General features: G+C 59.0%; 1 protein-coding gene across 23 annotated transcripts in view; it reads left to right on the forward strand.

Annotated features, from left to right (window-relative positions):
- Positions 1-22,452, forward strand: part of KIF1A (kinesin family member 1A) — a 42,420-nt gene that overhangs the window by 3,235 nt on the left and 16,733 nt on the right. For 4 of the 23 annotated variants that reach the window (XM_076341914.1, XM_076341916.1, XM_076341917.1 and 1 more), the window contains exons 2-27: positions 2,590-2,741; positions 6,971-7,047; positions 7,152-7,331; positions 7,845-7,910; positions 8,103-8,281; positions 8,642-8,753; positions 9,140-9,217; positions 9,539-9,604; positions 9,881-9,898; positions 10,273-10,348; positions 10,463-10,541; positions 10,819-10,961; positions 11,389-11,415; positions 12,866-12,999; positions 13,526-13,605; positions 13,948-14,023; positions 16,274-16,353; positions 16,642-16,748; positions 17,378-17,461; positions 17,586-17,766; positions 17,849-17,921; positions 18,172-18,265; positions 18,403-18,551; positions 18,711-18,889; positions 18,979-19,116; positions 20,064-20,330. In XM_076341914.1, the coding sequence (XP_076198029.1) occupies positions 2,636-2,741; positions 6,971-7,047; positions 7,152-7,331; positions 7,845-7,910; positions 8,103-8,281; positions 8,642-8,753; positions 9,140-9,217; positions 9,539-9,604; positions 9,881-9,898; positions 10,273-10,348; positions 10,463-10,541; positions 10,819-10,961; positions 11,389-11,415; positions 12,866-12,999; positions 13,526-13,605; positions 13,948-14,023; positions 16,274-16,353; positions 16,642-16,748; positions 17,378-17,461; positions 17,586-17,766; positions 17,849-17,921; positions 18,172-18,265; positions 18,403-18,551; positions 18,711-18,889; positions 18,979-19,116; positions 20,064-20,330 (2,849 nt within the window). In that variant the 5' untranslated portion in view covers positions 2,590-2,635. Of the gene's footprint in view, positions 1-2,589; positions 2,742-6,970; positions 7,048-7,151; positions 7,332-7,844; positions 7,911-8,102; positions 8,282-8,641; positions 8,754-9,139; positions 9,218-9,538; positions 9,605-9,880; positions 9,899-10,272; positions 10,349-10,462; positions 10,542-10,818; positions 10,962-11,388; positions 11,416-12,790; positions 13,000-13,525; positions 13,606-13,947; positions 14,024-16,273; positions 16,354-16,641; positions 16,749-17,377; positions 17,462-17,585; positions 17,767-17,848; positions 17,922-18,171; positions 18,266-18,402; positions 18,552-18,710; positions 18,890-18,978; positions 19,117-20,063; positions 20,331-22,452 lie in introns of all 23 variants that reach the window. The other 19 variants (XM_076341930.1, XM_076341933.1, XM_076341934.1 and 16 more) reach the window with 7 other exon arrangements.

Consider the following 22,452-nt stretch of genomic DNA (forward strand, 5'->3'; position numbering starts at 1 on the left):
TTGTGGCTCTGCAGCAGGGAATACCGTCAGGGAGAGGAGCCCGTGCCACTGGGCTAGGCGAGCCAGATGGATTGCTGGGAATAAGCCGGGATGTGGGCATAGGGATGGCAGGGAGAGAGGAAGGGTTCTGCTGGCGAGGAGGAGGCTTCTCACGGCCAGCAAGGGTGGGCTGGGGGGCTACTGGTGTGGGGCTGAGCAGGCACTCCTGGCAAAGGAGGGTGAGCAGCCACCAATGGAGGGCATGCATCAGTGCCTGGAAGACGAGGTGCCTGGAAAAGTGGGTTGAAAGAGAAACCAGAGCTGCTTCATGGGAAGTGATGGGGCTGTGATGGGAACGGTGCAGGGGCAGGAGGGAACGAGGGCAGGGTCTGAGGCTGCCTGTGACGGGCAGCAGTCGGTCCTGGGGCTGGTGGGGTTGCTGATGGGTGTGCCCTTCTGGTGCTGGTGGCTCTTGCTGAGGGCTGTGCCACAAGGCGGGAGCCCAGGGACCTGACCCACCTCTTCGCAGCCCTGGGAGTTGGAGAGACTGCAAAGTGGGGGGAAGAAAGCTGTCCCAGCTGTGGAGGAGGAGAGGGAAGCGTTTGACATGAGCAGTTTTTGGTTGCTGCGTGGGGTTTAGCCCAGCAACGGATCCATCATCCCTGAGGACCAGCAGTGCTGCAGGGTGGAGCAGCTCGAGCCGATGGCATTGTGAGGATGCAGCCCTTCCACCCAGGAATATATCCCATCGTTTCATGGCAAAACCAACTTTTTCATTCCCCTTTGGCAAGAAGTCCTGTTTAATTTTTCCTTTCTCCCCCATCTGAGTAAACAGCAGAGTGGGGAAAGCAAAGGCCTGCTGGTATGCAGCAGCCTGCTTGCCGGTTCAGGAACTCAACGGTGGTGTTAAACACCCGCTTAAAATAATTGCGCTCAAGAAAACCTGAGACCAAATGCTTGAACTCTGGAGCTGGTGGGATTTAAGGGTGTGATTGCTGGCTGAGCGCAGTGGGAACTCTGGAGCTGTCCCAGCAGGGTAGCGAGAGGACGGTTTGGGAACTTTAACAGGAGATTTGTCCTCCTGCTGTTGGGGATGCAGGCTCGCTTTTAAAACAGGTGAAGCATTTTTGAAAGCGCTGAGCTTACAATACTTTCAGGCTGCAAATTTTCCCACTGTGCCATGAATACACCTGCCTTTGGGCAGAGCATACATTGGTTTTCCTCCCACCCCCTTTGGAAATGAAACCGGAGCTGTCAAACCTCAGTTAGTTTTAAAGCCATCTCCTTCTCTTGGGACACTTTCCATTCTGTGGATTTATTTTTTTTCTTCTTTCTTTTCTACAAATTCAGCTGTATTTTTCACTTCCACCGTGGGAAAACCCATCTGTGTTGAGGACCCATCCTTACTGCGCCACTTCCTTTGGGTCATGGTCCACGTAACCAGAGCTGTGCCATTGCTCGCTCCTGATTGCCTTCATCCCAGAGCGAGCATCCCACTGGCAAAGACCAGGCTCAAAAAGCCCCAGGGCATTTGCAAACACCCTTGCAGGAGTCCCGCAGGCAGGGATGCCGGAGGAGCTGGTGCCTGCCCGTGCTGCGGGGTGCTGAGCTCCTCTTCCACCAGCAGGCTCAGCCTGGGCAGCCAGGGAGCAGGGGACGGGCAGGAGAGGGCATGGACATTAGAAGGCAGGAATGGATTTTTTCAGGGCTGATCCCAAAGGACCTGGTGGTCAAGGGAAGGATGCCAGCATCCTTTTCTGGCCAATGCTAGTGAGGCTTAACTGGGGCTCGGAGAGGGTGGGACAGGCTGCAGAGAGCCTGGACACCAATGCTGGGATGAGCGGCTGCTCTGGGAGATCTTAAAGAGTGGTTCATTTTGTCTTGTGACATTTGTGATTAATAATTTATTAGCAAAAGGAGTGGAAAAATGATTGTGAGCTGGGAGCTTCAGCTAAGTGTGATCGCCACCGGCTTGCTGGCTGGTGCTGCTCCTGCTGACACCACGCTTCTGCTTTTGCCGGGAATGGAATGAGAGGCAAATACCAGCAGTTGTGTTCAACAGCCGCCTCCTTTCTTGAAACGAATGCCATCATTTTCCTCCCCCGCCTTCCACCTGGTCCTGCTGCCCAGTCCCTGCTCTGCTGGGGCTGGAGCGGAGGCAGGAGGCTTGGGTGATGGGCAGGGGTTTGTGGGCTTGCTTGCAAGTGAGGGGCTACCTGCTCAGTGCCATTGGCACCCCGGGATGGAAAAACCGTTCCTCAGGGGTGACGCAGGTGCTGGTGCTGCCTACATGGCCCTGTCCCCTGCTGTGGGTGTCCACTGAGTGATGCCGCAGGGTGATGGGAGACTCTGGGTGCTGCCCTGGGGTAAGGGCAGGGATGTCCCCTGGGACTGAGCAGGGGGTCCTGACCCGAGATACAAGGGGGAGGCGGGAGATGCAAAACACAGGCAGATTGAGGGATGAAACAAAATGTCATCTTTCGGGCAGAGGTAAACCAGCATTCCCGGGAGGTTTCGTTGCACAGGCTTTCCATTCATTTTTCCGGCATGGCTGTGAGATGGGGATTGGGATGCAAGCTTTCCTAACTCCCTTTTCTTCCCTCCTTGCAGGACAGCCGCTGCTCCCCACTAGCAGGACCCACCTCCGGCCAGCGCGATGGCGGGAGCATCCGTGAAGGTGGCGGTGCGTGTCCGGCCCTTCAACTCCCGGGAGATGAGCCGGGAATCTAAATGCATTATCCAGATGTCGGGAAGCACCACCAGTGAGTGCCGGTGTTGTGGGCAGAGGGGCTTGGGAAGGCTTTGGGTGCTGCCCGGGGAGAAGCGTGCATGGTCCAGCCACAGTGGCGAGCACTGGGCTGCTGGGATCTTTGGTGTGGATGCCCATAGCATCAGGCATTGTTTGGAGGAGGGAATCAGGGGGGGATGTCACCTTTCTCACGGGGAAATGCAGTCCTGCTGTTGAAACAGCAGTGGCAGGATCTACATGGCACCGAGCCCTTGGGTTTCGGTGGTACCAAATGGGGCAGCATCCCCTGGCAGGCGAAGGGGGAGGAAGAATCAGAAGAGCCTGGAAAAGCCAGTGTGCGGATGTGGAGCCGAGGGTGCCCAGCCTGCGGTCACCTGCTGAAGCATGGAAGCCATGCACTGGCCAGTGAGCAGCTCCTGACGGCACTGTCTGGCTGGGTACCGTGCACTGTGGTGTGCCAGGACCCATCCCTGCTTCTGTGGGGCTTGGAGCCGCAACACCAGCAGGATGGAGTGGCAGGAGCAGGATTTGCCGAGGGAACGGTGTGCTTGGGGAGGGGGGATGTAGCATGTGGGCTTGGGGCCAACTGTCCAGTCAGGAGCCCATTCGGCATTTGTCCCTCTTTAAATAATGGCTTCTGGAAGTACGGGGTGGGAAAGGCGGCCGAATCCCTCCTCTTTGGCTCTGGAAGCCTCCAGATGGGACAGTGTCTAAAATAACTCCCTCCCTCCCTGCCTGCCTGCCCGGGGCTTCCTGCGTCATCAGTGGCAGTGGGTGAAACACTGGTGCCAGCCACCCCCGCAGCGCGTGCTGTCAGGCTGCCATGACAACCCTGGCAGGAGGGAGAGGAGGACACCCAAGGGTGCAGGGCGGCTCTGTGACCCTTCTGGGTCCCTCGCTCACCCTAGGCCTGGGGAACAGGAATGGGGGGGTCCATGGAGCAGCGTCTGCTGGTCTCTGGTGTCCCGGGGGGGCTCTCTCTGCCCGGTTGCGCAGGGATGCTCTGTCAGCCCGGGGTGCGGAGCTGCTCCCCTCGTGGCGAGAAAGCCTTTCTGGCCCAGCAGGAGCTGCACATGTGCCCGGGCCTGGGTGCAGGCAGGGGAGACATCCCTTCTGGCCCTGACGGGTGGGGGGAACCTGCCACGCCCCAGGCCTGGTCAAGAGCATCAGGCATCCCCCACCTCCACCATGGCTGTGTTTGTTTAGAGTGATCTGCCCATGCCCATCCTGCTGCCCCCAGCCCTACTTTCTGCAACGCACCCCCAGGCCATACCCCAGGCCCCTCATCCCCCTGCCTGCGCTGGTGGGGCCAGCAGGGCTGCAGGCAGGGGCAGCGCCTGCGCCCCGGCCAGCCCTTTGCTGACAGCGAGGTTTTTCTCCATGAATGGACAAACCATCGGCTAATCCCCTCAGCTGGGGGGCAGGCACCGGCGGGGGGCTCTGGTTCCTGCTTATTCTGCTGGCTGGGGGAGGCAGGAGGATGCCAGTAGTGCCAGCTGCCCCCCCTGCAGAGTGGGACTGTCTCGGCCCCCCAGCTCCTCACAGAGAAGCCAAAAATAAATGTGTTTGCGGGGAGTAAGAGCAAGTTTCCTCCTTCCTGGGATTATTTGCAGAGACCCCCCCCATGTACTGGGGTGGGGGAGGTTGTTGTTCTGCCTAATTCATTAAGCCCCATGGGGGGCAGCAGGGGCTGGGGGCCGGAGCAGGAAGGGGTCAGCCCTTCTCTGCTCTTCTTTTCCCCCCAGACTTACAGCCACCGCCCCCTTGGCTCGCTGTGCTGCAGCTGCCTGCCTGCCCACCAACACTACCGCTTTGTTCCCGTGGCATCCCCCCCTCCACGTGGCCGCGGGGACCAGCCCGGGCACCAACACCCCTGGCCCCTCTCCTGGCAGCTTCTGCCAGGACAGTGAGGAAGGAACCCCAGTTTTCATCTTGCAAGGCCATTAATATTCTCCAGCCGGAGCTGTGCCTCCGCGGGCTTTAAAATACAGTGATTATTTTCTCTCCTGTGGGTCTTGTGTTTTATCCTGCTCAGTGCTTGCCCACTTGCTACACTCTGCTATGCCACTGGCTCTTCAGGGTGAAGACGAAGGTCATCTCCAGATGTTTTCCTCCTCCCCTCTTGTCTGTACGTCTGTCTCCCCCCCGGCCTTTTTTAATCCCCTTTGGCTAGAGCACGAATCTTTTTGCAGCAGCTTTGCAAAAGCCCTGGGATGCCTGGTCACAGGAGAGGAAAAAAAATACCAGTGGCATCCAGCCACACGGGGGCAAATAAACGGGAATGAAAGGGGCATGGGGAGAGCATTTCAGCTCGGGGACGGGAGACCTGCTGCTCTCGGTGTGCTCCTTTCTCCTCTGTGTCCCTGTCTCCAGCCTGCCAGGCCAGCTGGGTGGCTGCAGCTGGGATGCCTGGAGCCACTCGGTGCCATCCCCAGCTGCTCCTCCGCCCCGTGTCCAGTGTGGGCTGGCACTGGGATGCAGAACAGCTGCCATCCTGCCCACTCCTGCTTTTGCCCCTGTTGGACTCATTTTTGGGGGGGTGATGCTCCCATTTGCTCCGGCAAGGGTCACCTCTGCAGGGCATATACAGACCCAAGCCGGGGGGACGGGTGGCATAGCGGAGCTGCCAGGTGAAGCCCAGGAGCCAACGGAGATGTTCCATCTGACTTCTTGCATGGCCTCCGCACCTGCTTCTCTTTGCAATGGCTGCTCACACGCCCTCAACACACTAACCAGGCACTGGCAGGGATGGGCAGCCTCCATGGCTGTCCAGAAAGGCCTGGTGTCGTTTTGGTCTGGATCTCAGCAAGGGACCTCCATGTCCCTGTCTGCAGCTGTGGGATGGGCAGTTGCTATGGGGATGTTGCTTCCCAGCCCCTTCTCCTGAAAGAGCAGCTCTGGCTTTGGTAATTAGTCTGCGCGGGATGCAGGAGGCATCTGGAGCATCTGAGTCACACTGCCTCCAGTGGGCAGGCAGGCAGGAAGCCAGCGCCTGGCCCCTCTGGTGCTGGAGCTGGGCTCCTGCCCACAGTGAGGGGGATTTGAGCAGCACCATGCTGCGGTTTCGTGATCGGGGCTGGATCCTGACCCCACTTCCCACCCTCCACCTGCCTGCCTCGCTGCCTTTTGCGGGCAGGGATGGACAGGTCTCAGGCCAGAAGTGGCGGATCCCTCCCAGGGGAGAATCTGTTGTGGCAATGGAGGAGGAATTTGGAACAGAAAGGAACTGCCACGCATCGGGGCATCTTCCCCCATGGGAGTGGGCTGCGCCATGCCTGGGGCTGCTTGGGAAGGTCCCAGCTTGAATCCTGAGCAGGCACGAGCCCTGGCCAAGCACCAGCCCCAGGGCAGGGCAGGTTGGGGCTGTGATGGAGGGAGCTCCGTCGGCCTTGGTGTTGTATGGCCTTGTCCCCGGCAGTGGCAGGGAGCAGCTGGGGGCTGCGGGCACAGGAGCTGTGCTGCGCCAACCCACAAGGTCATTTCAGTGTCGCCTAACATGGCTGATGGCTGGATCTCGTGATTACCCTGCCAGTTTGGGTTTCTTCTGACGCATCTGTTGTTTCAGAAAAAAACCCATCGTAAATACTCTGGGGGGGGGGGGGGAAGTGGTGAGCGAGGAAGAGAAGTGATGTAGTCTCCAATTTCCATGGCAACGTCCTTTTCACCAGGGGATGGGAAAAAGCAGGCTCTTGTTTCCGCTGGCGGTGTAACATGAGGCATTAATTACCCTGCTGAGGCTGGGTACCCAAAAGAAAGTGCAGGGGAAGAGAGGCAGGAGCCGGAGGGGGCCTAGGGGAGCCCCGATGGGGCCACAGCCACTCCCACCCCACAGCGCCAACACATGTGGCTTTGGGCATGGCCCCCCCAGCTGTGGGGTGAAGGAAGGGTGTGATCCTCCCGTGCCGCTGCCAGTGCTGGGCTCCCACGGGCAGGTGCCGAAGCAGGGAGGAGCCCAAGGGAAGGAGCTGTTTCCCCCACACCATGCCCAGCATTTGGGCAAGGCTCTGCCCTGCTCCCTGGGCTGGTGTAGGCTCTGCTGGCCGTGGCACCTACCTCCTCTGCTGGGACTGTTGAGGTCTGGGGGCTCTGGACCCATCTGTGGAGCTGGAGGGTCCTGGTCCTGCTTTCCAGGACTGATTCAGACTGAACCCCATCACCCTTCTCCCCTCATGAGCGGGATGTGCATGGCGGGGGTACCACGGGTAGCTGGGTGGCTTCATGTTCCCATCTGTTTGCCCCTAGCTATCCTGAACCCGAAGCAGCCCAAAGAGACACCAAAAAGCTTCAGCTTTGACTATTCCTACTGGTCCCACACCACGGTAAGTGGCGGGAGGCCTGAGGCCGCCTGAAGCACTGGGCTGGGCTGGAGAGAGGCAGGAGGACCTCCTTGCCAAATTTCTCCTTGTCCCCTTCCTCTCTGCAGCCCGCAGACATCAACTATGCATCTCAGAAGCAAGTGTACCGGGACATTGGCGAGGAGATGTTGCAACACGCCTTCGAAGGCTATAACGTCTGCATCTTTGCCTACGGGCAGACGGGTGCCGGAAAATCCTACACCATGATGGGGAAGCAGGAGAAGGACCAGCAAGGCATAATCCCGCAGGTACCGCCTGGTGAAAAGCTGCCTGTTCCCATGATCCCAGAGGGATGCCCAAAGGAAAAGTGGAGCGGGGAGGGAAGAGGGGAGCAGGGCGGGAGTGGAGCCAGGCTTTGCTAAGTTCTACCGCAGCCCTGCTGCGGCAGCGAGCTGGCACGGCTCTGCCGGAGCACAGGGCGACAAGGAGGTTCATGCCAGACTCCTCCAAGACCAGATGAATTATGGTCTGGCCACATGAGGCTGGTGTTTGTGAGCAGCAGTAGTCCAAGTGCTGAGCCCCTGCCAGCTGTGCTTGCCGAAAGCTGCTGTGTGCTGGCCCAGCAGGACGCTGGGGGGTATCTGGGGATGCTAAGCCCCCCATATCAGCAGGGGGGGTTCTGCCAGTTCCCCAGGACCCATCCCAGCACTCAGGGGCTCTGGTTTTTGGGGTGAGAAGGTAGAAATCCCTGTGGCCTGGGCATCCTGGGCAGGAGCATCCTTCTGGTGGGGGGCTGAGCAGCCTGGCTCTTCTCTCCGCAGCTGTGTGAGGACCTCTTCTCCCGCATCAATGACACGACGAACGACAACATGTCCTACTCTGTGGAGGTAGGCACCCCATTGCCTGCCTAGTCTGGCTCCAGCCTCCCACCCGGGTCTGCAAGCCATGTCAGTGTGCAGACCCCTCTTTGGGGTGTCCCGTCCCTGGGTGTGGGGTGGGTGGGCAGGGCCTGATTCTGCCTACGCACGGAGTGTCCACGTCCTGCCAGCCACTAGCCCTGCCCATGCCCTCTGCTCTAGGTGAGCTACATGGAGATATACTGTGAACGCGTGAGGGACCTCCTGAACCCCAAGAACAAGGGGAACCTCCGGGTGAGGGAGCATCCCCTTATGGGCCCGTATGTTGAGGACCTTTCCAAGCTGGCCGTGACCTCCTACAATGACATCCAGGACCTCATGGACTCTGGGAACAAGGCCCGGTGAGTTGGGGGAGCAGGAGATGGTCAGGATTTGGAGAGCTTGCAGACATCTCCAGAAGGTCCCTGCTTAACTTCCTTGCTTTGCTGGTCTGGCTGCTCTGGAGGTGACAGTCCCCTCCTGTCTGAGCATTGGATACCCCCACACTTATTTTCACTTTACCTCCTTCCTGCTCTCAAAACACCCTGGAGCCAGCAGGAGAAAGCCTGGACTTTTGCATGCCTCCTCCCAGAGTCCTCTCCTGTCCTCCAAACTTGCGTTCCCATCACGTACCCTGTCCTGAAATGAGCCCAGGCCCCAGCACCAGCTGCTCCAGTGTCCCCTGCAGGATGTCATACCTCCCTGTCCTCCTCTCCCCGCAGCACAGTGGCTGCCACTAACATGAACGAGACCAGCAGCCGCTCCCATGCTGTGTTCAACATCATCTTCACGCAGAAGCGGCATGACGCTGAGACAGACATCACCACTGAGAAGGTGAGAGCAGAGCCTGGGTGACGTGGGGGAATGCACATGGACCTGGGAGAGGCTTTGTGTGCTATCGACAGCACTTGGGATGAGATGGTGCGGCCTGATGGAGGGTTGAAACAGGATGGAGATAAGTCCCAGGCACATGCTGGACTCATGGTCCCTCAAGGGACTGGCCCCTGGACAGGATATTTGGCAGTTGGTGCCCTCCAGCCCTGCCTGCAAGGATGTTAGCCCTGCTCCTGGCCAAATCCTGGCAAGGATGACCCCACAGAGCCCACCTCTGCCTTCAGAGCAGTGTCACCTTGCAAGAGGTCTTTGCTCCCTCCTCAGCTCTGTGCCGGAGCCTGGTTTGCTGTGCCTGCCAGGGCTGACAGCCTCGTCTCTGCCTGCAGGTCAGCAAAATCAGCTTGGTGGACCTGGCAGGGAGTGAGCGAGCCGACTCCACTGGTGCGAAGGGCACAAGACTAAAGGTGAGAGCTGGCGCAAGGTCCCCTTCTGCCGCTGGGGATGCCGTGTCCTGCCCCCTCGTCCCCAGCTGTGACATCTCCTTTCCTTGCCTGGTTCCTTGCCCACTACGCTGCCACAATCCTTGATGGGGTTTTGTTTGAAATCTGCCCAGTGCCAGTTCCACTGGGGTCCATGAGTCCCAGCTGGGAGGTGCTGGTTACCCAGTAAGACCAGCTGCTCTTTGCCCACCCTGTACTGGGACTTCCTCATCCTCCTGGAGCACCGGGCTTTAGCGCCGCTCTGAAATGGGACCTGAGCATCTGGGCTTTTCCTCTCTCCGCTAGGAAGGAGCAAACATCAACAAGTCCTTGACCACGCTGGGGAAAGTCATCTCTGCCCTGGCCGAAATGGTAGGTAGCTGGAGCACAGATGAGTGGCAGCACTGCGGGGGAATGGGCTCAGATCAGCAGGGATGGGCTCAGCTCTGAGGGATGGAGCATCCCGGCTCCAAGAGACAGGCAGATACATCCCAAGCTGTCCCCAGGGCTGGGACAAGCTGGGCTGGTGAGGCTGCCATCTCCCCAGGGATTTGCACCTGCCGCTCTCTGCTTGGGGAATGGGGAGCTGTTGTGGGCGCCGAGGAGGGGAGCAGCTCACTTAAACAGTCTCTCCACTTTTCTTCGCAGGATTCGGGGCCGAACAAGGTAGGTGCCCTGGCTGGGCTGGGGAAAGGGGGTTGGTTTTTAGCACAGGCGGGTGGGAGTGAGTCGCAGGGTGGTGTGGGGGTGGGGCTCTTCCTGGACCCAAGCCACACTTCTCCCGGGGGCTGGCAGAGCCCTCAGCATCCTCATCACCCTCCTCACCCTGTGGCTGTCAGTACTCAGCATTAAACAACTGCCTGGCCCAGGCAGAGCATTTCACAGGCAGGACCTGTGGAACTGAGCAGAGCTGCCTGAGGTTGCGGTAGCCGGGCAGAGCCATCCTCCGCCGAGTCCCCATGGCTGGGGACTGGCTGTCACCTTCCCTTTGAAGTGAGCAGGCAGCCTGACAGCCCTTCCCTCCACTTTCTGTCCCCCAGAACAAAAAGAAGAAGAAGACGGATTTCATCCCGTACCGGGACTCAGTGTTGACCTGGCTGCTGCGGGAGAACCTGGGTGAGGACATGGGTGGGAGGTACAGGCTTGGCGGCAGGCATAGCTGCTGAGTGGAGGGTGACAGCTGGCACGGGGACCAGCATCTCCCTGATGCAAGTGTATGTCTCCGGGCAGGGGGCAACTCCAGGACAGCCATGGTCGCTGCTCTCAGTCCTGCCGACATCAACTACGATGAGACCCTCAGCACCCTCAGGTAGGAAGAAGTACCCTTGTCCCCCCACAGCGGGCGAGGGCAGGGAGGGTCTCTGAAACCCAGGCACTGCCACGTGCTCTCCTCACCTCTGTGGCAACCCTGGCTGGGGGGGTGCTGTGGGGGGACCCTGCAACCTCAGACAAGAGGCCAAAGGACTGCCCCGGTGCTGGGATCCTCCAAAGGATTGCTTGCTGGAGTGGCTCAGTGGTACTCCCGCTTGCCCAGCAGCTGGGGGTTTGCCCCCCCTGCCACTGCTCAGGGCTCTGTCCTTCCCTAGGTACGCCGACCGTGCCAAGCAGATCCGCTGCAATGCTGTCATCAACGAGGACCCCAACAACAAGCTCATCCGGGAGCTGAAGGATGAGGTGGCACGCCTGCGCGACCTTCTCTACGCCCAGGGCCTTGGGGACATCATTGACAGTAGGTACCGCCTGATGCTCTCTGGCAGTGGCTCCAGGCAGAGGTGGGCTGGAGTCCCCCCTGCCTGTGGGGCTGGCGTCCCCGCAGCTGCCCTGCATCCTGCTCTGCCGGGCATGCGGCAGCATCACGCTGCCGAAGCGTGGCCGGGACACCTCCGATGAGCCCCTGTGCATCTGTTCACAACCCCCAGCCCACTCCCATAAGCAGGAGGAGCTGCTTTACACCCAGCAGACCTCCCTTTCTCCCCCTCCACCTCCCGTCTTCAGCATCCTGCAGCCGGCAGAGGTGCCAGGAAGATGTCCCTGGGGCTGCACCTACCCGTGGCCTCTCCTCTGTGTGCTGTTGGAAATCCTACTGAGATGAACCCACTCTTGTTCTGTTCTCTCTGTCTTACCTCCGCTCCCTGCCCTCTCTCTCTCTCTCTTAGCCCATCCTGCTGCGGGAGGATCCAAATGTGTGTATTCCCCATCACTGGTACTCTCTGTTGCTTCACGGCTTTTGGGAGGCGTAGGCTGTGCGCAGGGGCACCTGTGCAGCATGGGGAAGGGCTCCATGTAGCTGGCCCCAGCTGATGGAGAGGTGCTTGCCCACAGGCTGGCCGTCCCCAGGGAGCTGGCAAAGGGGATGGTGGCAGAGTCGCGGTTAGCACCTGGGCTTGGGATAGCGCTCGGAGGGACCAGTGTCCTCCCCCTCCACCATGCCAAGGGCCTGATCCCCACGGGGACTCCTTCCTCCATGCTGTCATGATGCTTCCTGTTGCTGCTGCTGCTGCTTCTGCTGGCGCTGGGGCTTGTCGGGACTGGAGCCCGGCACGGCGCTTGGGCGGGCTGGCACGGTGCTCTCCTGATAGAGGGGTGTGTGGTGACGGCCAGGAGGTTTTTGCCTGTGGATAAGCACTATCGCCCCATCCCTGCCCGGCCAGGCAGTGTAGCCAGGCTGTGGCAAGCCTGCTGAGGAGATGGGGACCTGGCCCGTCCCCTCCTGGCTCAGCTCCCCCGGACGTGGGCTGATGGAGATGGGTGACTAACGCTGCACCCGCTAACCTGTGCCTTGCCCGCCTCCGGCACAGTGTGCCGAGCCCCTGTGACTTCTTGGGGCTGGAGGAGCATCTCTGATACCTCAATCCCTTTGCCATGGGGTCTGGTGGCAGCTGATGCTCGAGGTGCTGGCAGGCAAGCGCTGCTGCCTGTAATGGGCGTGTTGCCACTCTGCTCTCACTTTGTTCTCTCTCTCTGGCTGCCTGGCCAAGGCGCTGCTCCAGCAGGCCGGGGGCTTGGCCTCTGCCAGTGAGAGGATCCCATGGCTCCTCCTGTTCCGTCCCCCCAACCCCTTTGTAGGGTGGAGGGCCACCACCTCTCCTCCCCTTCCCTTCTCATTCTCTGTCCCCAGATCCAGCTAATCTGGGGCAGCCGGGCAGAGAAAACCACCTGGGCTGTATCAGTGGGGGAGGATGACAGGGGCAGTGGCACGCTCTTGGTGAGGACGGTTGATCCCAGACCTGATGGCTGCAGGATCTGGTGTTGCAAAAAAGCATCCCCAGGAGCCCAGGAAGGCTCCAGGGCTATTCCTGCAGCTGCTTCCCAAAACAGCCCCATGCTTCTGGGGGGCTGCCCGGGCTGGGGGAGAGATGCGCGTGCCCTTGCCCTGCTGCTGCCTGCGCCGCTGTCCTATCGCCTGTGCCTTTTCCTTGTAATTCCTGGCTTTCTTCTCAACACACCCAGCCACTCTTTTTTTTCCCCAACAGCTTTTCTTGTCTCTATCTTTCTCTTTCTCTCTCTCTTCCTGTCCATGTGTCTTTCCCTGGCCCATCCTTCCTTCCCCGCCCGTAGATGTGTCCGACTTTGAGAACAATAATGATGCTAGAGGGGCAGAGCTGAGTCACCGCCATGACAATCTCTCCACAGTGACCAATGCCATCGCCGGGATCAGCCCCTCTTCCTCCCTGTCGGCCTTGTCCAGCCGCGCCGCCTCCGTCGCCAGCCTCCACGAGCGCATCATGTTTGCTCCGGGCAGTGAAGAGGCAATCGAAAGGCTCAAGGTAAGAGGCCGGTGCCTGGCAGGATGGAGGACTCAGCTCAACGCTTTTGCACTGAGGCTTGTGGCGGGGGCTCAGTGTTTTCTGGAAACCCATTATGGGTGATTCTCACGGGAAGCGATGCTTGGGCATGCTCTTGCAGAGCGGACAGACTCAGAGCTGCCCAGTGCTCTGGACTGCTGGCCGGGAGAGGGTTTGGTGTGGTAGGGTCCACCTGGTGCTGCCATCTTCCCTGTGGGGTGACTGCTACCTTTGCCCTGCGGGACGGGTGCTCCTGGCTCGGGATGGGCGCTCCTGGCTCAGCATGGCGCAGGAGCGGGCTGGCAGCAAGGTGATGGAGAGGCTGGTCTTTGTGCCTCACTTTTTAACATGGGGATGATAGAAAGACATGGGTGAAATGCTGCCACGGCTCGTTTAAACCAGCCTGAAACTGGGACCATTGTCTCGCTGCGACATGCTGGGCTGGCAGAGCAGGCAGGTCTGCTGCCCATAGGATGCGCTAACCCCCTGCTAACCCCACACTCACCAGGAAACGGAGAAGATCATCGCGGAGCTGAACGAGACATGGGAGGAGAAGCTGCGGAGGACGGAAGCAATCCGGATGGAGAGGTAGGTGGGTTGGGGTGGGATGGGATGGCCTGGGTTCCCCAGGCATCTCCCCTCCTCTGCACTTTGCCTACAGCAGTTCAGTTCCTGGGAGCAGCCAGGCAATTTGACCATCCAGACGTACCTTGGCTGCCCCCTGGGCACCCCAGTGCCCACCACGTTAGCCTGCACGGACGTGGTCTGCTCTGAGAAACTCTCCTGAGGCACGGAGAGAATGGAAGCAAGCCCTACGGCTGTGATTCATGGGGCAAACTCGTGGGCTTGGGTCCTGTCCTGGGCTTGTCTAGTGCCGGCTCCAGGGGCTCGTGGGGCTTTGACAGGCTCTTTTTTCCCTTGCTCCTTCAGGGAGGCGTTGCTGGCCGAAATGGGGGTGGCCATGAGGGAGGACGGAGGCACCTTGGGTGTTTTCTCTCCTAAAAAGGTAGGATCATCTTATTTTCTTCTTCCTGGCAAACGAGGGCTGGTTTGTACCCCCACAGCTCCCTTCCGACCTGCCCTGTCACTGCCGGCCAGCCCCAAATATTTCACTAGCCTTTTCTTGGCTCTGAAACCTACGGGGGGAAATCTCAGTGTTGACCCTGCTGGGTACAAACATCGGTAGAAACACATGGCTAAACGTCCAGCCCCCATTGCCTGGATGCTGTCCCCATTCAGGTGGCGCTTCACTGACGATCACTGTGTTGGACTTCAGTGTCAGCTTATAAAAATCCATACTTTGGGCTATTTGAAATTGCCGCCCCTGAAACTGGCAAGTCCTCGCTGAGAAATGTGGGTGTGGAAGCATTCCATACACTTTGTTGCTTTTAGCATCCTGGGAAGTATTTTCTAAGAAAATACTGGCTGTGCCCCAAAGAGTTAGTGTGGCAGCGAACCCTGCCAACCACCAGTTACAGCACATCGCTGCCCCTCGCTCGTCTGTATAATCATTGTGGTAGTGACGTCCAGTTCACAGCCCCAACCCCATGAAGCCCGCAGAGCAGCATGGGCTGCTGAGGTGCAGGCACGTGCAGGTAGGACCAGGGCGCACTCGCTCAGCTCTCCCACTGCACTGAGGGATGCTCTGAGAGCTGCCCTGGCAGGTGATGCTGGTTGGCTTGGCCAAACATCTTTGTAGATGCGTGTGTCCCCAGCTGAGGTGGTGACATTTGATGATGAAGGCTTCAGGACCTTCCCCTTGTGTGCCTTGGCATGGCTTTTAGGACAAATTTCTACACCGTCGTCTTTGTTTCTCATTCTCGTCCTAGCTGCTGCCTCTTAGGACCCCAGACCTTTGTGTAGAAAGTGTCGGGGTTTATTCGCCAAAGCAGGTTGGTCTTGGAGGTGGGGCATTGCTGTGGTGGTCTTGGTGCCTCCTTGCTTTTCAGCTGTCTGGTGGGTGGAAACTCCTCTGACTTCTCCAGTGGCTAGCGAGGAAAGTTAGCGTTGATAGCGTGCAAAACCTTGTTTTGTTAAGGGCAAAGCAGGGCAGGACTTTGTTGTCCTGCTGTATGCCATTGCTGGAGTGGTTACATCTCCAAGGAGCTCAGTGGAAGGTAGAGCATCTGCCTTCTACTAGCCAGCCTTGCAAATCTGGAGAAAAACTGCAAGCTGAAGGAGTTCAGACCCCAGGGCTATGTGTCTGCCTAAAGGGGCCTGAGGTTAAACGTTACAGCCAATTTATTCCTGCCAGCCACCATGGAGAAGAGCCTGTGTTTCCCTTGACCTCCAGCTCTCCTGCACCATTTGGAGTGAGTCTCTTCTATCAGCCAGGGCTCATAGCACTGTTGTGATAGGGAAACCTCTGCATGCTGCGTGTCAGTGGGCTGATAAGATTTTTCTTATGGTCTCTATTCTTATTTCTGGGAAACTCAGAACTTCACCTACTGATACTCACGGGACTTTGCCTGTTGCCTGAAGGTGCAATCACAGCAGCTTGTGACGGGGTGAGATAAGCTAGCTGCAGCCAGAGAAGTCTGTGGCCGGGGGAGAAACTTCCCTCTCATCAAGAACAAAGTCATTTGTAACCCAGGGGAAGAAAGTGATGGGAGGAAACTGTTAGGAAGGAGACCAGGGAGTGAAATTCAGCCTGGAGATACGGCTTCAGGTCTCCACTACTTTTGGTTGAACCTCTGGTCTGGAACCTGCTCTTTTAGGTGCTTCATCTGTCCTTGTACCATCAGTGGAGGAAAACGGGCACTTTTAGTTTCTCTCATCCTAAACCAACCACTGCATGGGACGTGTCTCTGCCTCAGTTACACTGTCCGCAGTGGAGCTGGGAGCTATGGTGAGGCAAGGGCCTGTGGACACGCAGTGCAGGTGAGCAGGGTCCCGCCCTAGGAGACACTAAGCCCTATCAGGGACTCCCCATGGGAAATGTTTGGCTGCGTGTTGGGCCTGTTTGCAACACGAATTTTCAAAGGCAGCCGGTGGAAGGGTGCCCAGGGCTCAGCCCTTTGAGGAGGAAAGCAAGGAGGCATGTGGAGGCAGGTCATCCTCATCCCAGCTGCTCGGTTCTCTGCAGTCTCCTTGAAAAGTACTTGCCTGGGCATGTTGTCCTGGAGCTACAGAGGGCAGGAGAGCCCATGCAGGCAGCAGCCTAAGGTGCTGCTGAGTTCCCACCTCCCTCGGGAGCATCCCTCAGTGCACGGGTCGACGGGGTGCACCGGGGTGACTCCTTGTTCGTCTCTCCCAGACACCCCACTTGGTCAACCTGAACGAGGACCCGCTCATGTCCGAGTGTCTTCTCTACTACATCAAGGACGGGATAACGAGGTGAGGGCCAGGTCTCGTGGAGTGGTGGGAGCCTAGCCCGTATCTCAGTGCCTGAGTTGCCTGGTGGGCAGCCTGGTGACAGCTGTCCCCGGGCTGGGCACCATTCCTGGGGCATCCCCAAAGTGCCATAGCCATGTGGGAACTATGTATTTGCCTGGCAATCTCGTTAGGGACGTTGGTCCTGCTGTGCACCAAGGGCTGCTCCTGTCAGCTCCAAGGATGGTTTTGGGGGGAGGCCCAAGGAAGGGCTGCTTTGAGGAAAGATCAAGCTGGGTTTCCCCCCGGCAGGGTTGGCCGGGAAGATGCAGAGAAGAGGCAGGACATCGTTCTCAGTGGGCACTTCATTAAGGAAGAGCACTGCCTTTTCCGCAGCGACACCAAAACCGGCGGTGAAGGTATTCCTTGTCTGAAGGAACTCCACCTCCCTGGGGACCCCAGTCCCTCTGTGTGTCCCCAGCACCTGCCCCAGCTGGGGATCCTGCCCTCCTCAGATTGTGGGGCTCTCCCACATGACTGCGGCCTCTCCATGCTTCCAGAGCGAGCTATGGCCCTCACCTAGCTGGGAGGGAAGCTCGTGCAAGGCACGTGGAAGCTGCTGTGGTGAGGCAAGCCAGGGAGACCAGGGTGGGAGGGAAGAGCAGACCGTTGATGATTCCACCACCTAAGACGCAGAGCAGAGCTCACCCTGCAAACCAGCAGGAACCTGGGGGTGAAAGGGCTTTGGGAGACGAGCCTGGAGATGCATGCTGGAGGCTTTGATCTCCTCTCATGCCCAGTCTCCAACTGCTTTTAGTCCTTGGGGCTGCTCTGATTAACATGAGGTTGGCCGAGCTCTGTTGGTTGCCCAGGGTGTGGGTGCTACTGGTGGGTACCCCGGTGTCCCCCCACTCCGCATCTGGGGTGCTGGCTGGGGCAGCTCTCCCTTTCCGAGGCTGCAGGAGCAGCAGAGTGGGAGATGCAGGATTTATCCCTCTGCTTCCACCTTACCTTCGCTCCCTTTCTACCCCTCCCACCGTCTCTGCAGTAATAGTGACCCTGGAGCCCTGTGAAGGTGCCGACACCTATGTGAATGGCAAAAAGGTGACAGAGCCCAGCATCCTGCGCTCAGGTGGGTCCCTGGAGCCAGCACACCAGCGCTGATCTAACCCGCCTCCCTCCATCCCACGGGGCCCTGCAGGTTGTCCCACATTAAACCCACGCCCTTTCCCCCCACCACACATGCATCCCTGTAGGAAACCGCATCATCATGGGGAAGAGCCACGTCTTCCGCTTCAACCACCCCGAGCAGGCTCGGCAAGAGCGGGAGCGGACCCCGTGCGCCGAGACCCCTGCTGAGCCTGTGGACTGGGCTTTTGCCCAAAGAGAGCTGCTGGAGAAGCAGGGCATCGACATGAAGCAGGAGATGGAGCAGCGGTGAGGGCATGGGGACTGGGGTGATGGGGAGTTGGGTATCCACCTGCAGGCTGGTTATCCGCTCCTTCCCTGTTCGTCCCAGGCTCCAAGAACTGGAGGACCAGTACCGGAGGGAGCGGGAGGAGGCGAATTACCTTCTTGAGCAGCAGAGGCTGGTAGGTGGCCAGGACCTGGCTCCTTCTGAGGCTGCCCAGGCATGACTGAGTCCTGGCAGATGTTTGCATGGGGTGGCTCTGTGTGTCCTAAAAACAAGGGCAAACCTGTTGTTCCTGGGGTTGTCCCCATAAACATGGATCCAGAGGAGGGAGGAGGCCGAGTTCTTGCGGGGGGGAGAAGCGCTATGTGGCAGCATGGAGGAAGGTCACACCTTGTGTGTTGCATCATCCCTCTCCCTGCTTCCCCTAGGACTACGAGAGCAAATTGGAGGCTTTGCAAAAGCAGATGGACTCTAGGTATTACCCTGAGGCAAACGAGGAAGAGGAAGAACCTGAGGATGAAGGTGAGGGCTGGGTGCCACCACAGGGTTTTGATGCTCTCTGTGGGAGCAAGAAGAGTGGACTGCGGGTCCCCTGGGCACCTCTGTGCCAATGTCTTCCCTCCCAGTGGTGGGGTGACTGTCCCTCCGTGTCCCCACAGTGCAGTGGACAGAGCGGGAGTTTGAGCTGGCCCTCTGGGCCTTTAGGAAGTGGAAGTGGTACCAGTTCACGTCCCTCCGTGACCTACTCTGGGGCAATGCCATCTTCCTCAAGGAAGCCAACGCCATCAGTGTGGAGCTGAAGAAGAAGGTGGGTGCCTGGGGCTCCTCTCTGGCTTGCTGTGGCACCCACGGCAGAGGCCACAAGCATGGGCAGCTGAGGAAGTGCCGAGGAGGGGGTTGCTGAAGGCACTGCGCGGAGCCCGCTGTCCTCCCAGGTGGCTCACCATCCCCCTCTGCCCCTCTTCAGGTCCAGTTCCAGTTCGTGCTCCTCACGGACACGCTGTACTCGCCTCTCCCTCCTGACCTGCTGCCTCCCGATGCTGCCAAGGACCGGGAGAAGCGGCCATTCCCCCGGACCATTGTGGCTGTAGAGGTGCAGGACCAGAAGAACGGGGCAACGCATTACTGGACCCTGGAGAAGCTGAGGTGGGTGAACGATGCCCATGCCGGAGAGGGCGTGGCTGGCCTCAGCCCAGTTTCTCACTGCTGCCTACCGCATCCCCCTCTGCCTGCAGGCAACGCCTGGACTTGATGCGTGAAATGTATGACCGTGCAGCAGAAGTGCCTTCTAGCGTCATCGAGGACTGTGACAACGTGGTGACCGGCGGAGATCCTTTCTATGACCGCTTCCCCTGGTTCAGGCTGGTTGGCAGGTGAGCGCTTCGGCTCCTTCTAAGCGCAGCTGGGACCTGCAGGCAGCCCTGTGGGAAGAAGTGCCGCCGGCTCTGCCGTGCGCAGAGCATTCGTTTCCCTGGGGCCGTGCTGCGGGAGGATGCATTGGCCCCCCGGTGCTGGTCAGGGCCCATCTTGCCTGCGATGGCTCTCCTCTGCATTGGCTGCCGGGACCCCAAGGGACCCGCAAGCTGCTGGCAACGCTCCCGCTGCCTGCTGTAACACAGTGCTGTGAGGCACGGGCTCTTGGCTTGCTGCTGGTGGGAGGCAGGGGGCCATGGCTGTCCAGCAGACCGAGAGCCCGTGCTGTTGTGACCTCCGCCCCGGCGGGCACGCGTCCATGTGCACGCGTTGGTGTCCAAGCATCTGTCTGTATGGTATGTGCTGTGCATCTCCGTGTGCTTCCCGCACGCCGGTTTGAAGGGTGCAGTGCCGGCGACAAGGATGAGCCACCCCAGAGAAGGGGTCTGCCTCGGCGGGCAGAGGGAGCAGGGGGCTGAGCCGCACGGCCCAACCAACCGCACCTGCCACGGAAGCATCCCCCCTGTGCCACAGCACGTGGAGAGATTCCCTTCAGCAGCGGGGATGGTGGCGAGCATCGTGCCACCCACTCCGTCCCTGCGTTGCCCACAAAGCCAGCGAGGGGAATCCCCACTGTTTGCACCAGTTCCTTGGGTCACTCTTTTCTCCGCCCTTTATAGCCAACAACCATTGGTGGCTTCCTTTAGAGATGCACCGGACGGGCAGGTCTTTATTTCCCGACATCCCTTGGTTTAAGCAGAAAAAACACCCACCCCAAAACCCAGAAAAAAAAAACAACCCGAAAAAAAAAACCCAACCCCCCAAAAAAGCAAAATTCCTATTCTTGCTCTCTCTGTTTGGAACAGCTGGTGTTAACCTGTCTTCTATCTTGTTGTACTAACCTTAGTTCAGATATCTCTGGCTGCAACAGCTCTCCTCTTTTCAACACATGCATGAGCGAGCGCATGGCTGATCTCACCCCCTCCCCTACCTTCTCGAACCCCGACTCCGACATCACCGAGCCTGCTGACGAGCAGCACCAGGGGCAGGAGGAGGAGGAGGAGGAGGAGGAGGAGGCGGAGGACCTGGAGGAAGACATCTTTCCGGAGTGCCCGCTGTGTGATGGCCGGGATCCATTTTACGACCGCTCCCCCCTGTTCAGTTTAGTAGGAAGGTTGGTGAGGTTTTAGGAGAGCATGCCGGGAAGGAACTAGCTCTTTCGCATGAGGGAACTGCTTTCGGACACGACTCCCACCTCCGGGGCATCCCGCAGGGGCAGGGGGTAGCCAGCCGGCTGGGATTGCCACCGAGGCCGGGGCACCTGGCGGGGCGGCGAGGTGCCCACCGAGGTAGGGCTGTGACGAGCACAGCGGTGGTAAGGGATAGTGGGGGAAGACAGACGGCGCCAACTCTGCTGGAGACTCTTTAGGCAGGTCCCTCTTCAGGGCGGCCCCCGGGAAGGGGAGCTCTGCTGCGTCTACAGCACCAAAGGAGCCAGGGGAACTACATGGGGGTCTCGGTCCTGGGCATTTCTGTGCCAGGGAGGGCCACCTCCCACCTGGCTTGGGGTGACCCTGTGGTGCTGCTGGCTGGGGACACACAGGCACTTCAAAGCTGTGCGTGCCTCTGGCACCGGTTTGGCCATCCTGGCTGTGTCGGTCAGCGTGAGCCCCCCTGGACATGGAGGCTTGGATGTCCCCAGGCAGTCAGGGGGACAAAGCTGAGGGGAGTGAGGGGAGAGCTGGGCGCAGGATGGAGAGGAGGGCTCTGTGAAAAGCAGTGTTTTCTCTCGCCACCTGTACCCAGTGCTTGGCTTGGGGTCATCCCTGCCAGCGTGGCACAGGAGATGTTCAGGGAGGTCGTGGGGACCCGTGTGCAGGCTCCAACTCCTCCTTGGCTCCAGCCAAGGACAAGAGCTTTGATTTCTCATAGCTGTGGCCAGGAGACCCCCCTGGGCTCCATCAGTCTTGGCCTGGAGAAACCTACCAGTCACCGCAAAACGGGCTGTGCTGCCAAACCCGGTCGCAATCTGCCCATCCCCAAAATGGGATTCAGTGCTGCCGGCTCTACTCCGGTGTTTTCCCAAGGGGATGTGCACCTGGAGCAGGTCCCGGAGCCTCTGCCCCAGGCAGGAGCCAGAGGAGCTCATGACAGTGAACCTGTCCCCACTGGGGCTGCCCTTATGGGTGGAGCTGGAGCTCCTCTTCCTTGGTGTGCTAAAGCCAGGCTTATCCCTGCCAGCCAGGGTGTGGGTAGCAAGGTGGGAAGGAGTGGGACCAGCGCAGGCAGAGAGGGTGGAGGTGGGGTAAGAGTCCTGCAGCCTCAGACCGAAAGAGCTGGGTTCTTCCCCCTTTTTTTTCTTTTTTCCTTTTTTCCTTATTTAAAAAAAAAAACAACAAACCATCAAAAAAACCCCCAAACTCTTGGGGGCACCTAAAAAAAACAAACAAGGCCCTGCGGCAGCAGCCCCGCTCCGTGCTGGGGGCACATTCCCTGGAGCTCGGCGCCTTCCAACTTCTTTTGAGTCTGCCCTGGGTTTGGCTCCCCACGCAGCAGCTCCGCCGGCCACATTTCTTGTGAAGTGTGCTTGGATTGGTTTATGATTGGATCGTTGTCTTTGATTTTTTTTCCCTTTCATTTTTTTCTTTTAGTTTTTTTTAATTTTTATTTTTTGGGGGTTTTTTTTAGCTGCTGGCTCTATCTCTCCAAAGCTTTAGCGAAAATTGGGGTTATTTCACTTTTGTCTTCCTTTGGAAAGGCTTTTCTTTGGTCTGAGCATGCCATCTTTGCACCTCACCAATCTTGTGGTTAGTGTCCCTGCCCTCCTTCCTCTAGTGACACACTTGTCCCCCTCCTCCCCGCCTGCCCCCCCCTCCCCTTCTTTCCTTCCCTCTCCACCCCCCTGGCTTCATCACCAGCTGCCCTGCGATTTCGGGTGGGTGGGCGCACCCAGATCCCTGTGCTTTTGAGACCTCCCTGTGGTCGCAGGACTCTGCCCTGGGCATGCGGTCCTGCTGGGAAGCCCTGGCATGGTCCAGCCACTTGTCCCTAGTGGCCTCCAAGAAGAGATGGGGTGAGATGGGCCTGGCAGGAGACGGTGATGGGGCATCACCTTTGCTTCCACAACTTGAGTCCTTGGAGATGCTTTGGGTGGAAAAAGCCTCAAGCAGCGGTTGGAGGTCAATGGGAGTCACCAGAGCAGGGGGAACTTCTGGACTTTGGGGCTTGGGCTGCAAATGCAGGGCTGGGGCCTCCTGCAAGAGCCCCCTGGGCACTTTCGGGTGCCATTGGATGTC

The sequence above is a fragment of the Aptenodytes patagonicus genome, chromosome 6 (genome assembly GCF_965638725.1).
Source record: "Aptenodytes patagonicus chromosome 6, bAptPat1.pri.cur, whole genome shotgun sequence".
Taxonomy (NCBI): Eukaryota; Metazoa; Chordata; class Aves; order Sphenisciformes; family Spheniscidae; genus Aptenodytes; species Aptenodytes patagonicus.